The following is a 15,771-nucleotide window of genomic DNA, read 5'->3' as shown; positions in this document are numbered from 1 at the left end:
CCTGCATTGCAGCATCTACAAGCTTGCAAATGCTGCACTAGTTTAGCCTGCAGCTTTGGTGCCCTTGCAGTGCCCTAGGCCATGGCCTAGGTGGCCTTGCCCTAAATCCGGCCCAGGGTGCGTCCTGTCCTGGCACTGCAAGAGCTGCGTTTGGGCGATATGGTGGAGAAGTGGATAGCACTCGGCTTTGCGGCGCCGGGTACCTGGTTTGAATCTCAGCCAGGGCAACATCTACATGGACTTTTTCTCTGTAGTTTTTGGACATGTTATTATCTGTTTTCAAACTATTGTAACTGTGCTTTTCCTGTTTTTTTTTCCTTATCTCAATAAACTCAGTCAAAGGATATCCGAGGCGTCGTTTCTTGATAAAGGTATTCACCTACTTTTGTTTATACAGAAGCTGCAATGTGGATTGGGTCCTCCTAACCCATCCCCTCCTCCCCCCCCCCCCATTGTCTACAATTAGCCAGAAAACCTGACTCACCACTGGGTCAGCAGCATTGACCCGGCCGGAAGCAGTATAGTGCAATGGCCGTTGCACCTGCGCACTTGTACGACCCCAGCTGACGCATCTGCGCTCCTGGCGGCCGCCAGAATGTCACTGACAGCATTGCATGTGCGGCCTGACAAACTGCACAGGCGCAGCGGCTATTGCACGATACTGCTTCCGGATCAATACTGCCGCCCAGGGGAGGGTGGGGGCCCAGTCCAGCCATTTTTCTGGCTAATTGGAGGCAATCGGGTTTGGGGAGGGGGGGAGGACCCATTCCACAACCCAGCTGTTGTACAAACAATAGTAAATACTTCTTATTAAGAAATGTCGCCTCACATATCCTTTAAAGAGGAACTCTAGCCTAAACAAACATACTGTCATTAAGTTACATTAGTTATGTTAATTAAAATAGATAGGTAATATAATCTCTTACCCACCCTGTTTTAAAAGAACAGGCAAATGTTTGATTTCATGGGGCAGCTATCTTTTTGGTTGAAAGGAGGTGACAGGGAGCATGAGACACAGTTCCAACTGTCCTGTGTGCTGATCACTTCTCCCAGTTGCTAGCCAACGTGGATAACAACATAGAAAATCCCATCATGCTATGCACAGCATCAGGGAAAAAAAGCCCGGGCTTTTTTTCTTTGATAAGTGGAGCTTAGATAAAAATGCAGCTAAAAATGATGCTTTGGTAAGAAAAACAGTTCTGATGCTGTGAAACTGTTAAAGAAACACCAAGCCTTTTTTTTAGTTCTGCTGAGTAGATTTTTAGTCCGGAGGTTCACTTTAAGACTATACATTAATTTAGCACATCCACTTTTGTGTTACAGTGATCTACAGAATGTTACCAGTAAAATGAAAATATAATCCATTTCTAAAAAGTCAAATAAAATAACACTTTGTAAAACAAGTAACAAGGATATTTGTAATCCCACATAATACTCAGATGGTAGATAACTGACAATCCAAACGTGACAATGCCAGTTTAGATCTACTGACGCATCGGTCTTTGACTAGAATGTCACATAATGGGTAAAGCGTAACCTGTCAGCGCCTGCCAAGCTTCTGACACAGAACCCTGGTTGCCCAGCGGTCCCTGACACAGGAAATTAGTCCTGTCACCGTCACAACACTTGTTCCAGGCATGCCTGGCACTCCCCATGGCAATCTGTGCCAGCCATGGAGGGTGAGTCCCTATGCAGAGCAGCAGAGAGGCTGGTGATTAGACCTGAGACTGCACATGTAGCAAGCAAGGAATATTTAAAAAATGATTAGGCAAATGGAAAGTGACAGTTGGGTTAGTAATGCCTCGTTTAAGTACTCGGGATGTGTAATTGGGTTAGTGGTAGAGGAATTAGATTCCGCAAGGGGAAAGGCAGTTTCATTAGCTCGTTTCGACTAAGCAGCTGCTACTTGCCTTAATGTTTTTTGCGTCACCATAACTCATTGCTGAAGGATCGGAGCAGGAAGCCCAATCAGTTTGCCAGCGCCAGGTGCTCATCAACACCAATGTAAAGGGGAAACTGAGCGGTGCTTCCATTTTATTTCTGTAAACTTGCGCAGCTGATAATGCTGGTAGACTCTCTGAAATTAAGACCCTGAACACACAATAAAAATGGAATCTGGACTTACCTGGGGCTTCCTCAAGCCCCCTGTAGCCTGTGAGGTCCCTCGGTGTCCTCTCTTTTCTCCCACTGGTGCCTCCGGGAGTCATGTGCAACTGCGTATACACGGCCTATAGTGCAAACACATCGTATCCAGCGCAGGAGATTTGCTCCACCATAGACATATACGGCTATATCGCTGCACAGTGAGTAACTTTGGCACCGTCAAAGCTGAAGTTATTAGTTTTAATACACTGGTATTCGTCTGGTAGCTGAATTACATCATTCAATAGCTGGAAGCTGAATTACATTAATCCCTACCATCCACGTGGACCTGGAGGGGGAATAGTAATTAACACCACAAGGACTTGTGCAGGAGCAGGGTAAGCCGTATATTGGCTGTATCCTGCACCCAAGTCTCCCAGCGGCAATTTCATATGTACTCCTGTAGTGAACCGCGTATGCGCAGAATAATCATGGTGATGGACCTGTGATCGAGATGGGCGTGTGGACGGGCAGTTGGGCAAGACTCCCGGTCAAGAGCGCAATTTACAGACCAGGTTTAAAAACTTGTGTGAATGCAAATCAATACAATCCAACACTGCCTGAGGTGCGTTTCGCAGGCAAAAGCTGCCTCATCAAAGGCCCAGTCACAGAACAGCAACAAAACAGTCCCTTTCTCACTGGGGACCCAACAAGAGCAGCATAGCCAATGCTAGCCAAGGTGAAGTAGAAAATCAATTGTCTGGACCCCAGTGAATTACCACTTTCTCCTTGAAGTGCCCACTAATGTCAGCTGTGTGATACGGAGGATGCTGCATGTTGGTCCTGTGTGGTCCCCAATCAATCAGAAATGGATTGGGGTAAAGCTGTGCATGTATGGAAGCTCTACTGTGAATGGGACTCTGGTGAGGCATCTTTTGGCCCTGAAACGTGCATCAGATAGCATTGGATTGTAGTGAATTGCTTGCATACAGGATTTCTACATCTGGACTGTAAACTGTGGCTTTCCCATTATACTTTTGTATTTTAAGATGGAAAAGTTACATTTTATATAAACTTACAGTTGAGGCTTCCTAAATATCCCATTTGCTCTGCTGGCTAAACAGTTTGTTGGATGGTTATTTGAAAAGGGAAAGGAACTTTTTTGTACCGTTAACTTATTTTTTTTCTGGTGTATAAACCTTAATAGTAGCCAGGGAAAGGTTTCTAACAACAACTGTGAGATGGAAGTTTGCCATTCTTGGGGAGTCAATTAGTGATGACCGTAATCAGCTAATTATGATTACACAAATTTTTGCGTCAATTTTCGCAACTATGGCGATACGTAATTACGATTTGTAGTCTACTGATTTTGTATGGTTATTCGTAATTTTACGTACAATTTTGTATAATTTTCACATAATTTCATGCCGACTTTAGCAGTGAATAGCAAATCCCTCATACATGCTAGTGACACCACAATTGCTACATATATTAACCACTTCACGCCCACACCCCTTCTAACCCCCCCCCCCCCCCCCCGCCCTAAAGACCAGGCCGTTTTCTGCAGTACTGGGCTGTACAGGCTTTTCAGCCTCATGCACAGCCCAGCTTAGGAGCCCAGCGATCGGACTCACACTCTTTTTTTTGTCCCATAGGGGACATGCCGCCGGAGGGGTCCGATTGCTGCGGCAGTTTGTATTTTTTTTTTTCCTTTAGTCTCTACGAGGCTCTCTCTCCCTCCCTCCCTCCCTCCTCCCCTCCGGCATCTGATTTGGAACAGGACCGCGATCCGTCTTGTTCCACCTCTCATAGGTATCAGCCTATGAGAGGATGGCGCTCCCCAACCAATCAGAGGCCGGGGATCGCCGATCACGTACAGCGCTGCAGCCCTCGGCAGCGCTGTACGCATGTAAACAAAGGGGAATTCTTTTCCCTTACGCTTACAAGCAGCCTGCTAGCCGCGATCGGCGGCTAGCAGGCTATTCACGGCAGGGAACAATCGCGCATGCGTGCGGCCGCTCCCTGGCAAACTGCAGCCCCAGGACTTGACACCAATTGGTGTTAGACGATCCTGGGGCTGCCGCCGCGATCACGCCCATTGGCGTGAGGCGGTCTTTTAAGTAGTTAAGGAGAATAGTGGGTGCCAGTCAAAAAAGAATTTTCCAAAAAGACCTTGTAGTTTTTGAGAAAATCAATTGTAAAAATGCAAAGAAAAAAATGTTTTTTAAACTCTGAAAAATGACAGTTTAGAAACCATTTTTCTTTGCATTTTTAAAAATCGATTTTCTCAAAAACTACAAGGTATTTTTTGGACTTATACCCAATGTTCTCCTTAGCATATGTAGCAATTTGGGTAGCAATAGCCTGTATGGGGACTTTGCTTTTCACCGCCAAAGTCGGCACAAAATTGGACAAAATTACGCAAACAGTGACGTGAAATTATGAAATATTACTATTACATACGAAATTATGTTTTTTTCTGAAATTTCTCCTTACGATGCATAATTGTGAATTTTGGTGCAAATTTTCACATATGCGATTTTGGCCCACCACTGGAGTCAATAGCTTTTTCAATTTGTGGAGAATGAGCTCCTGCGTAGAGCAGCAAAGTATCATGGCTGGGAACTGTCTGGGACTAATTACCTCCCATATCCCAGCAGGTTCTCTGGCTTTCTGCTATAACTGCTGTGTCAGAATATACCCTCCTTTTTTTTTTTTTTGGTACAGCCACTGGCACCACCTGTCCAGCTCACATCCATGTTTCCACCATCTAGATCCCACCCAGTGAGTTCTGCTCCATCTCAGGAAGCCATGGGCCTCTGACACAGGAGACCAGGGTTCAAATCTCATCTTTTCCTGTTCAGTAAGCCAGCACTCGGTAAGGAGTCATTGGGCAATACTCCTTAACATGTCTACTGCCTACTGAGCACGCCCTAGTGGCTGCAGCTCTGGAGCTTTGAGTCCGCCAGGGGAAAAGGGCAATATAAATGTTCTGTGTCTTGTCTAATCTGTGCCTTGTCCTTCAGTAGCAACGGTGGACCAGAGGCTGCTGTGGGAAGCCTTTATAGCAGGGGCCAGGAACCTTTTTGGCTGAGCGAGCCTTAAACGCCATATATTTTAAAATGTAATTCTGTGAGAGCACTACAATATGTTTCAAACTGGGACAGTGCGCATGCGCAGCAGAGGACTCATGCCCCTGTTGCCATGGTGATGTGTATACAGTTGATCCTCTAGGCAGCGGAAGTGTCAAGTCTTCAGCTTCTCTTGCGTTTCAGCAACATCAGCCGAGAGCCAGACAGGAGAGATACTGACTAACAGCTTGTATAATTAGCTACCTGACTTGAGGGTTGGTTCACTTTCTAGGACGAGATCCCCGCACTTTGGCCCAATAGGCTGCTTGTCAAGCGACAGACAGCCTATTGGGCCAATCAAAGTGCGGGGATATCGTCCTACAATGTCACTAGACCTGACAGGGTCCAGGGTGGGACAACTGAAGCGGCCATTAGTTTGGGGGGGAGGGGGGTTGCGAGTAAGTTAGTAGTGCATGCTACAGCTGTAGTGTGCCTACTTTGAAAATTTTACTCACTCTGTCACACTAAGCTGTGCTGCTTGAGCAGTGTAGCTTAGTGACTCAACCTCTAACTGTCAGCCAGATGCAGCCATCAAAAGAGCCACATCTGGCTTCCGAGCCATAGGTTCCCTACCCCTGGTTATAGGATCCTTTTCTTAGGCAAGTATGTAGTTGTACCTGAGCCTCTGTGTTCCAAATATGAGTAGGCTAAAGTTCTACCCACATTATTATTCTATGTGACGGCCAATAATGTAGATAGATAAATGTGAATGTTACAAACCTAAAGAATTAAATGCAGGCAGAAATATACAATCTGATTGACTGTATTATTAATTTTCCATGCTTCAAATATCAGGAAAAACCGCATCATGTCCTGTATGCATCCATTGTTCTGTCCCATGTATGTCCCTGGTAAGGTCAACCATGATGTCCGTGGAATTATAACATTATGATTAACAAGTCATTCAGGCAATTTCAAGCCTGGCTGAGTATATCTGTTAATCCCATTACATTTCTAATCATCATGCCAGTCAGCTGCTTGCCGTCATATTTCAATAAAATGACTTTTCACGTCTTACTAGGCATCGGATCCATTGAGGTCACTAAAGAAGACCTTTCTTCATATGCTTTCAGGTCTTATTTGAAAACTGAATGATGTTTTAGATAACATTCATATAAAAATATAGAAACGTTTAAAGGAAAACTGAGATGGACGTAACACAAGCATTTATACTTACCTCCTCTCCCCCCCGACACACACACACACACACACACACACACACACACACACACACACACACACACACACACACCACACACCACACACCACACACCACACACACCACACACACACACACGCACACACACACACACCCTACACACACACACACACACACACACACACACACACACACACACACACACACACACACACACCCTACACACACACACACACACACACACCCTACACACACACACACACACACACACACACACACACACCCTACACACACCCCTGTAGGACGTGGGCTCCCTAGCCGGCCTCCCAGGGTGCTCTGTTCTTCCTCTGTTCTTCCGTAGTCAGCTCTGGTAGATGCTGACTTAGTGTAAAAGTAACACAGCGCAGATATACTCTTCTCATCAGATGTGTATCCCTCCACTTCTCCACCTGTATGCACTCAGTGTGTAAACAAGGATACTTTCAGTGGAGTATATACGTTCTCTTTAATACTGGATAAAAGGCAATACAGGCAATTCGAGGTAGGGCACTTACTTGCAGAGGGTTCTAATCCACTTAGGACCCTCCCTGGCTAGTTGCGCTTCCCACCCAATGTGGTACTAAAGCCCCTCCACTCGATCCTGTGTCCGTGCTGCCTGCTCCTCCTGTCCCGACTAGTTTCGGCTATTTCCGTCCTCAGGGGATAAAACGTATATACTCCACTGAAAGTATCCTTGTTTACTCTGTTCGCACACTGAGTGCATACAGGTGGAGAAGTGGAGAGATACACATCTGATGAGAAGAGTATACCTGCGCTGTGTTACTTTTACACTATTGACTTTCTGGATGTGAGGATTCATCCTCCACACAGCAGCAACTTACTCCAATTTAATTGGGGCGCCACGGTCTTTACCTTGAAAAGATACTGACTACTGCACATGCGCGGCCTTAGCAGCGCGTGACCTTGTGCAGTGACAGACTTAGCAAACCGCACAGCTACCGGTGTACAGCTCAGATTGATTATTTCCAACAGGTCCGATCTGATTTCCGATTGCTTTTTTTCTGATTGATTTTCCATAGAAGTAAATGAAAAATCGATCAGAAAAAAGCAATCAGAAATCAGATCGGACCTGTCGGAAAAATAATCGATCTAACAGTAAATCTCCCAGAAAATCTCATTGTGTGTACCTAGCATAAAAGCATAAAAGACCAATACTTTATTTTTACAGCACTATTCTTTTATTACAAAGTCGCTTCTATCTATTAAAGGGGAACTGAAGTAAGAGGCATACGGAGGCTGCCATATTTATTTCCTTTTAATCAATACCAGTTGACTGGCAGCCCTGCTGGTCTATTTCTCTGCAGTAGTATCTGAATAACACCAGAAACAAGCATGCAGCTAGTCTTGTCAGATCTGAATTTAAAGTCTCAAACACCTGATCTGCTGCATGCTTGTTCAGGGGCTATGGCTAATAGTATTAGAGGCAGAGGATCAGCAGGGCTGCCAGGCAACTGGTATTGCTTAACCTGCTGAGCGGTCTGGACGAGCTCAGCTCGTCCAACACCGCCAGAGGCTGCCGCTCAGGCCCTGCTGGGCCGATTTGCACCAAATAAAAAGCAGCACACGCAGCCGGCACTTTGCCAGCCGCGTGTGCTGCCTGATCGCCGCTGCAGCGCGGCGATCCGCCGCGTGCAGCGGCGAAAGAGGGTCCCCCCAGCCGCCCGAGCCCAGCGTAGCCGGAACAAACAGTTCCGGCCAGCGCTAAGGGCTGGATCGGAGGCGGCTGACGTCAAGACGTCGGCTGACGTCCATGACGTCACTCCGCTCGTCGCCATGGCGACGAGGGAAGCGAAACACGGAGGGCCGCTCATTGCGGCCTTCCGTGTTATCTCTTGCCGCCGGAGGCGATCGGAAGATCGCCTCCGGAGCGCCCTCTAGTGGGCTTTCATGCAGCCAACTTTCAGTTGGCTGCATGAAATAGTTTTTTTTTTATTTAAAAAAAACCCTCCCGCAGCCACCCTGGCGATTTAATCAGAACGCCAGGGTGGTTAACCTCTTGACGACCAGCTAACGCCGATTGGCGTAAACTGGTCGTCTGCGGGTTACCATGGAAACGGCCTTTCCATGTCAGTTCACGGAGGGTGTCTCCGTGAACAGCCGGAGAGCCGCCGATAGCGGCTCGCCGGCAAAATGTAAACAGGCGGGGAAGAAATCCCCGCTGTTTACATCATACGGCGCTGCTGCGCAGCAGCGCCGTAAGTCAGATCGGCGATCCCCGGCCTCTGATTGGCCGGGGATCGCCGCCATATGATAGGCTGAAGCCTATCCCACAATGCGCAGGACGGTTATCCGTCCTGCGCAGCCCAGCAAGGGAGAGGGAGGTAAGGGGAGGGAGGGAGCGCACAAAACGCTGCGGAGGAGGGCTTTGAGGAGCCCCCCCCGCTACCCACTAATGGCCGGCGGCGATCAGACCCCCCCAGCAGGACATCCCCCTAGTGGGGAAAAAAGGGGGGTAGTCTGATCGCCCTGCTGCACTGCTGATCGGTGCTGCGGGCTGTAGAGCCCACGCAGCACCGATCAGTGAAAATTCCCCTGGTCGGCAAGTGGTTAAAAGGAAATAAACATGGCAGCCTCCATATACCTCTCTCTTCAGTTCCCCTTTAATGGCATTCTGGAAAAACACAATACAGTACTTTGATAGTTGTGCGACAGGAAAAAACGCATATAAAAACGCATATGTGTTTTCTGTTCGTTTTTAAAGCTGTGTTTTCAAAAAAGCTGGTTTTGTTGCATAATTTGCAGGAATGGTACCAAACCGCACATAATGAAAGTCAATGGGAACACAACGGTATGAGTTTTTTCATGCGTTTTCTATGCGTTTTTTCTCAAAAATATTTTTTTTACTGTATTTTCGTTTCCTGTTGCCTTCCAAGGGATTTGCATAAATGAAAATATAAAAACGCATGGAGAATGCAACGCACCAAAAATGCAGTTAAATCGCTAAATAAAGGGCAATTAACATAAACCATGACATAAAATGCAGCCTTTCACGTTGTGTCATGTATGAACCCAGCCAAAAACAGACAGCAGTGAAGCACTGCACGCATTTTCTCTGTCAATTACATTAGCGTCTGTGATAAAATGTGCAGGTTTTCACACATACAGACACACATGGGGCTTGATTCAGTTAACCGTGATAAATCATAGCACAGCTGCGCTAGCGTTTTTGCGATTGCTCGAGAAATTTCACGATAGCGCATGAAAACGCTAGCGCGGCCGTGCTACGAGTTATCACGGTTTAGGGGATCAAGCCCCAGGTGTGCAGAATATGCAATTAGAGAACCAACAGACGAGTGTGCTCCCAGCCTCAGCTTATTACACTCACTCAGTCCTCCTCTGATGGAGCAGCACTGGCTCTGCAGACTTCCCCAGCAACACTACAGTACACAGCACTAGGGGAGGGGTATAGAGGCTGGGGGTAGAGCAGCCCTGTACACAAGAGCGTGCTGCACACTGAATAGGGACAGTCTACAAATCTTTGTCTACAAAACTTTGATTTGTTATCCGTGGCTGAGCAGATGCAGTCATTAGAAGAATTGTGCAGAGAGCAGAACGTTTTTTTCTCTCCATGCTCTTAGTTGTCAGTCTCTCAGGACAGGGAAAATAAACTTCTCCCCCCACGAGGCCCCCTGCGGCTTCTGGGCCCCCCTGCAGCTGCATCCCTTGCAGGATCTATTGTTATGCCCCGGCATAAACCTATTATTATTAATTTATTATTATCTTGGAATTATAATAATAAATACCAGGTCGGCCACTGTGTGTCTGTCTGTCCTTTTGTCAAGCACACGCCATTTCCTGCCTCACCACGCTCCGATTGGCCATGGCGCTAATTGGATGCGGCGAGATGGCAAATGCGATATCCAGAGTGGGCGATCAGCTATTTTATATAATCATTTACAGCTGTCAAATTGCTGTATACCCTACTAAATCATATATAAGCCGCTGTATGTTACATCACTTTTGTACGGTTCTGATCCAGTTCTGTATCATGCCTGAAAAAGAATCTTAAAATTTTGAAACTTTCAAAGAAATCTTGTACAATAAGGGCTCGTTTCCATTACAGCTCTGCGCGTCACTCCTGGCGGGGCGGGGCTTGCGATCCCATTCACTGAATGGGATTACGGGCTGAAGCACCCCGAAATGCAGCAAACCATGCAAGGCAATTCAGCTGTGAATCATAGCGTATGATTCTGGGTCGAAACTAGAAATCACTGGGCCCCCCTGCAAAACTTTGGATGGGGCCCCCTCCCCCTACATACTGAGTAGAGATTGTCTACAAATCTCTGTCTACAAAACTTTGTATGATTTGTTATCAGTGGCTGAGCAGATGCAGTCATTAGAACTAATGTGCTGACAGCAGAATGATTTTTCTCTCCTTGCCCTTAGTTGCCAGAATCTCAGGATGGGGCCCCATGTGGCTTCTGGGCCCCCATGCAGCTGCATCCCTTGCAGAGTCTATTGTTACGCCCCTGGTATGATTGGAAACAGCAGACAGTGCAGTCCATGCACAGTCTATGCACTGTCTGCTATCCCTGCGATCGCGTTTCCATAAGTGCGCATGAAAGCACTCTATATGGAAACGAGTAGTATGTATCACCAAAACAACTTGTGTTGTCATGTCTTTGGATTTTCTCCATGACTAATACCGGACCACACACAACTGGCTTCACAATTATTATAATTAATTGAAATTCTCCAACTCTTAAAGTGTACCAGAGACGAAGCACTCTTGTGTATTTTACCAAATATATCAGTGGGAACATTAGAGAAAAAACCTACCCTGCTCTCTGTTTCATTCTTCACTGCTCAGCCTGCTTGTTATCAGCCCTGATAAAATACCAGACTGAGCATTCAGTCTGGCGTTGCTCAGGAATCATTATAGCTGAGTCTGTCTTCTCTAATGTCTTTTCAAGCCCAAGCCTGCCCCCTTCTGGCTCTGCTTTCCTGTTCTGTATACTGCAGCATCACAGAGAGCTGTGATGAGATGGGAGGAGCTGCTATAAGGGTATATTGAAAATTTTAAAAAAAATTTAAATCTATATTTGTTAGTCATAAGAGGTTTTTAGAAATGGTGATTTCATTTTGTACACAGTCCACTAAATAATATGCTTTTCTGATGAGCTGTGTTTTACATGGAGTTTTAGTTAAAAAAAAAAACACAAAAAACGGCACACCAGGTGGGGCGAAAATACCAGGTATAGTATTTATTTTGTAAAATCTCTTGGGGATATGTTTTTGTGCCAAATAGTTCATCTCTGGTTTCCTTTAAATACAAAAAAACTCTATCTTTCCCATAAACCTGTTATTATTATTATTTTCAATATGGATTTATAAAATAATGTTCAAAAATGACTTATTGAAATTTTTACATACAAATAAACACTGTCTCCCCCCCAAAACATATACAATGTTCCATCCTTCCGCCCTTATAAAGTTGTTGTTCTATCCTCCAAAATCTACCTTTGCCTGGTTATAGCCAGTGTTGTGTCAAACGTGACATTGCTGGCCAGTGCACTGCCAGGCTTTCACACATCTAGTTGATTAATGTGCATCAAGGCAGCCATCCAGGCAGTGCCGGGGCCGTGTAGGGAAACGTGCAGACATGCCCTGTCCCTGGACTACAGTAGCAATCCTCCGTGATGCCAAACGTTTGATAGCTTACACTGGTGGTAGTACACTACTGCTTTGCTTGCCTAGTGCTGAGACAATTGTGGTTCCTCCAAGATGAGGGATTGAAAGGTATAGTGCCTCACCTTAGGAAATTCGCTTCATAGTTATGCATCCCCGGCAGTGGAGGTCCAAAGGACAACAGAGTGGGACCTCATAGTCATCTTGACTTCATCTTGCACCATAAGTAGTTTGCTTCCAATTTCTTTCTCAGCTTGGCCAGAGCAGAGAACAATTATACATGTTATTTAGTCAATTTCAAGCATGGCTGGTCTCATCTATTACTCCTATTAAATGACTCACCTTCATACCAGTCAATTTCTTGTTCTCGTATTTCAATGAAATTACTTTTCATGGCTTGCTAAGCCTAAGATCCAACGAGGCCACCATAAAACAGAGATGTTGAACTCGTCCTCAGGAACCGAGGTCCGCATACATTTTTGGCACAGTTTAAATTAATAGATGGGACTGATCCTGGAAAGGGCATGTTTTATCAAATAGAACACCTTTCACCATTTCTGAGTCCATCCTAAACACTGGCATGGATATGACCCTCAAGGACTGGAGTTCAACCATAACAGATGTGCCATAAGAGACCTAATTTCCCGAGAAGGGATGGTCCAAATGCCTAGGCTGGTTTGATATGCGGAATCCTTACTAGTTATATTTTGTACTCGGGTTAGAACTGTGAGTAAACAAACATTCCGCAGTGATCACCTGCCTGCAGTAAAGATGTCACCACCTGTGACATTCAGAATGTAGATCAGAAAGAGGAAGGACCCATTCACACTTGAGCGTTTTGACTGCGATTTCAGCAAAACGCTCAAACGCTAGCGCTTTTGAAAGGGCTAGTGTAATAAAAGTCTATGGGCTAATTCTTACTTGGGCAATTTGCGCTAATCGCCGTAAATCGCCCAAAATCGTGAAACGCAAATGCGTCGCCTGCACTATTTTCAGGCGATTTCCCGGCAATCGAGTTTCAGTGCTGAAAAATCACTCCCGCAAAACGCCAGCAAACATCGCCTGCATTTTGTGTTTCTAAGTGTGAATGGGCCGAAAGGTCTTACAATGGGCAAACTCTGGCTAAATAATCTATAAATGAATATTGTATAAAAAAAAGGGCAAATGTATTCATTACGTTATTTTTACTACAAGTTCCTCTTTAAGTTATTTGAGACTTCCGGTTGCCTGAATTCCAGAAATGAGGACTTTGCTGTAATTACAAATTTTTATGGCTTATCACAGAAATCTTCCACTTAGCAGCCACCATGACTATCCCTTTTCAAGCATTGTATTGATGAGCCATACAATAACTAAAATGGATAGCAGATTAAAAAAACAAAAACAAAATGATGATGATAAAAATATTAATAGTATAAACTTGAAAGAATAGTAGGAAAACTCTGCATAATCCAGAGGCTTCCCAGAACCTCCTTTTTGCCAGCGATCCTGTGCTGGGACCCTTATACAGCAGAGCCTCCAGTATCCAGCACAGACAGGGATCTCCTGGCATCAGATACATTTGCATGACGAAAAAGCACAAACCCCCCCACAAACCACAAAAGCACAACCCCCCCCCCCAATACTCAGCCAGCCTAGCCTCCAGCAACATCCTGCTTTCCGGTGTCCTCTGTGTACGGTTCCCGATGTGTCACCTGACCGGCAAATTGCGCGGGGGGGGGGGGGGGGGGGGGGCGGGGGCGGCTAAAAGCTGTTTTTATTTGATTGTCACTGAGATCTGAGCATTTGGCGTGGTGTGTCACGACATCAAAAAGGTTGGAGCCACTGTCCTAGGAGATATCTTAGGAGAAAAGGTGAATTACATATGGGCCTGTGTTTGTGTTTGTGTGTGTGTGTGTGCACGCACACACGCGCGAAGAGGATGAAGGGGGCACAAAAATCAGGTTTTGCTCAGGGTGCTGTGAAACCTAAGGCCGGTCCTGGCCACACTATCATTAGATGTTCACTATATGTGCCCAAAAACATTTGTTGGGGTTCACATTATTCCCCTTCTCTTTTACCCTACAAATGCAGAGTGTACACATAGTCAAGTCTTATCTAATGGACGCAGGACACCGGAGACAGCACTGTGCTCTATGCTTCTTCTCTTGCTCAGGAGAAGGGTGAGACACTTTAGGGGCCCCTTCAGGCTTTGGGGCCCTGGAGCAATTGCCCTCTTTGCCTCTATGGAAATGCCAGCCCCGAGAGCATGAAAAAAGGTCAATAGTTCATGTATTTCAACTCCGAGACTCTTAATAGGCTGTCATAGATCAAGGACAACAAAACATCCATGAGAGCTGGTCATGAGAGTTGGTCTACGGTGTCAAATCCCCAAAGCAGTGTGAGTTCAGCCCTATCAGAGCTGCAGCAGGAAGACAAAAACAGTAGCTGGGAGATGGAATTTTGTATGTAAAGACTTAAAGTGGATCTGAGATGAAAAATTAACTGTAACAAGTAACTTGTCTATATATCTTATCTAAAGTTTAGATAGTTTACACAGCAACTCTAGCTGCAAACAGCTTCAACAGTTTATGATTATTTATTCCTATGAGAGCGGCCATGTTCTGTTTGTCACATTACACACAGGCAAGCTGATAGCATCTCCAGCCCTCAGCCTGTGAAAACTTCACTCCCCTCTCCACCTCCCTCCTCCCTTCTCCTCTGAAATCTCTGGCTAGTAACCTCCTCCTCCTCCTGCCCAAACTGAGCTCCCATAAGCCCTTGCTACTAAGGCTCAGAGTGCCAAGGCACTGGAGGAGCTGTGGGCGAGGCTTGTTTATGTTATAGGGAATTAGAGTATTAAAACAAAAAAAAAAGTATTTGGCTTGAGGAATGCCCTATAAACTATATGAAAGGAACACAATTATGTAATGAGTAAAAGTTTATCTCTGATCCACTTTTCACTGTGCTGAGAAAACTCCAAAATATACTCTGTAAAGCGTCAAGAATCATCCACGCAATATAAATAATACAAATGTTTGCTCCTGTTCTCTATCACCGAGGACAGAATGGCTGCAACAGAAATAATTTTTATGTATGCGCTATACTCGTTATTAAGTTGTTACTTTTTGACACGCTACGTGGATTGTTGAACTGTAAGTACTTGGCCTGCATTCAGTTTCCCTGAAGCCTGGATGAGTTTTGCCAGGAGCTGTATGGAGAGATAAGGTGATATTTAAAATGCAAAGCTGAACCACACTTCACTCCACTCAGCACTCTGAATGTCTGCACTGCTTGGTTTTATTACCAGACTGTAACAGTGTTTTTCTCCTCTAGAGCGTTGGCTGTGACTACGAAATAAATTCCAATGCCACGGAGGATCGGTGCGGGATCTGCCTGGGAGACGGCACAAGCTGCCAGACCATCACAAAAACGTTTGATCAAAGTGAAGGATTCGGTAAGTTTACTCTTCTCTCCTGGTTTCTTTTCTGTTCCTAAGTATTTAAAGTGGTATGAAACTCAGCATTTCCTCTTTGTTCTAAAAAAATTTATTTAAAGCATAAAATCTACTACTACAAGAATGTTTTTTATAGCCGAACAGCTATCAAACAGTTAGGCTAGGTCCACACTGGTCCGTTCAGGATCGGATCCGTTTCAAACGGATCCGTTTTTCTAAACTTCTTTTTTTTTCCTCCCCCGTTTTTCCAAAAATGCATTTTTGAAGCGTACATC

At 45.4% G+C, this 15,771-nt stretch overlaps 1 protein-coding gene across 6 annotated transcripts in view; it reads left to right on the top strand.

Moving 5' to 3' along the window:
* The window catches only part of ADAMTS12 (ADAM metallopeptidase with thrombospondin type 1 motif 12), a 244,707-nt gene that overhangs the window by 102,308 nt on the left and 126,628 nt on the right, over positions 1-15,771 (top strand). For all 6 annotated transcript variants that reach the window (XR_011023643.1, XM_068251244.1, XM_068251243.1 and 3 more), the window contains one exon: positions 15,376-15,496. Coding sequence is in view for 5 of the 6 variants with exons in the window: in XM_068251244.1 (XP_068107345.1) it covers positions 15,376-15,496 (121 nt within the window). In the remaining variant the exon portion in view is untranslated. The remainder of the gene's footprint in view (positions 1-15,375; positions 15,497-15,771) is intronic.

The sequence above is a fragment of the Hyperolius riggenbachi genome, chromosome 1 (genome assembly GCF_040937935.1).
Source record: "Hyperolius riggenbachi isolate aHypRig1 chromosome 1, aHypRig1.pri, whole genome shotgun sequence".
NCBI classification, from domain to species: Eukaryota; Metazoa; Chordata; class Amphibia; order Anura; family Hyperoliidae; genus Hyperolius; species Hyperolius riggenbachi.
The sequence above is the reverse complement of the archived record's forward strand: the minus strand, read 5'-3'. Positions and strand labels throughout refer to the sequence as shown.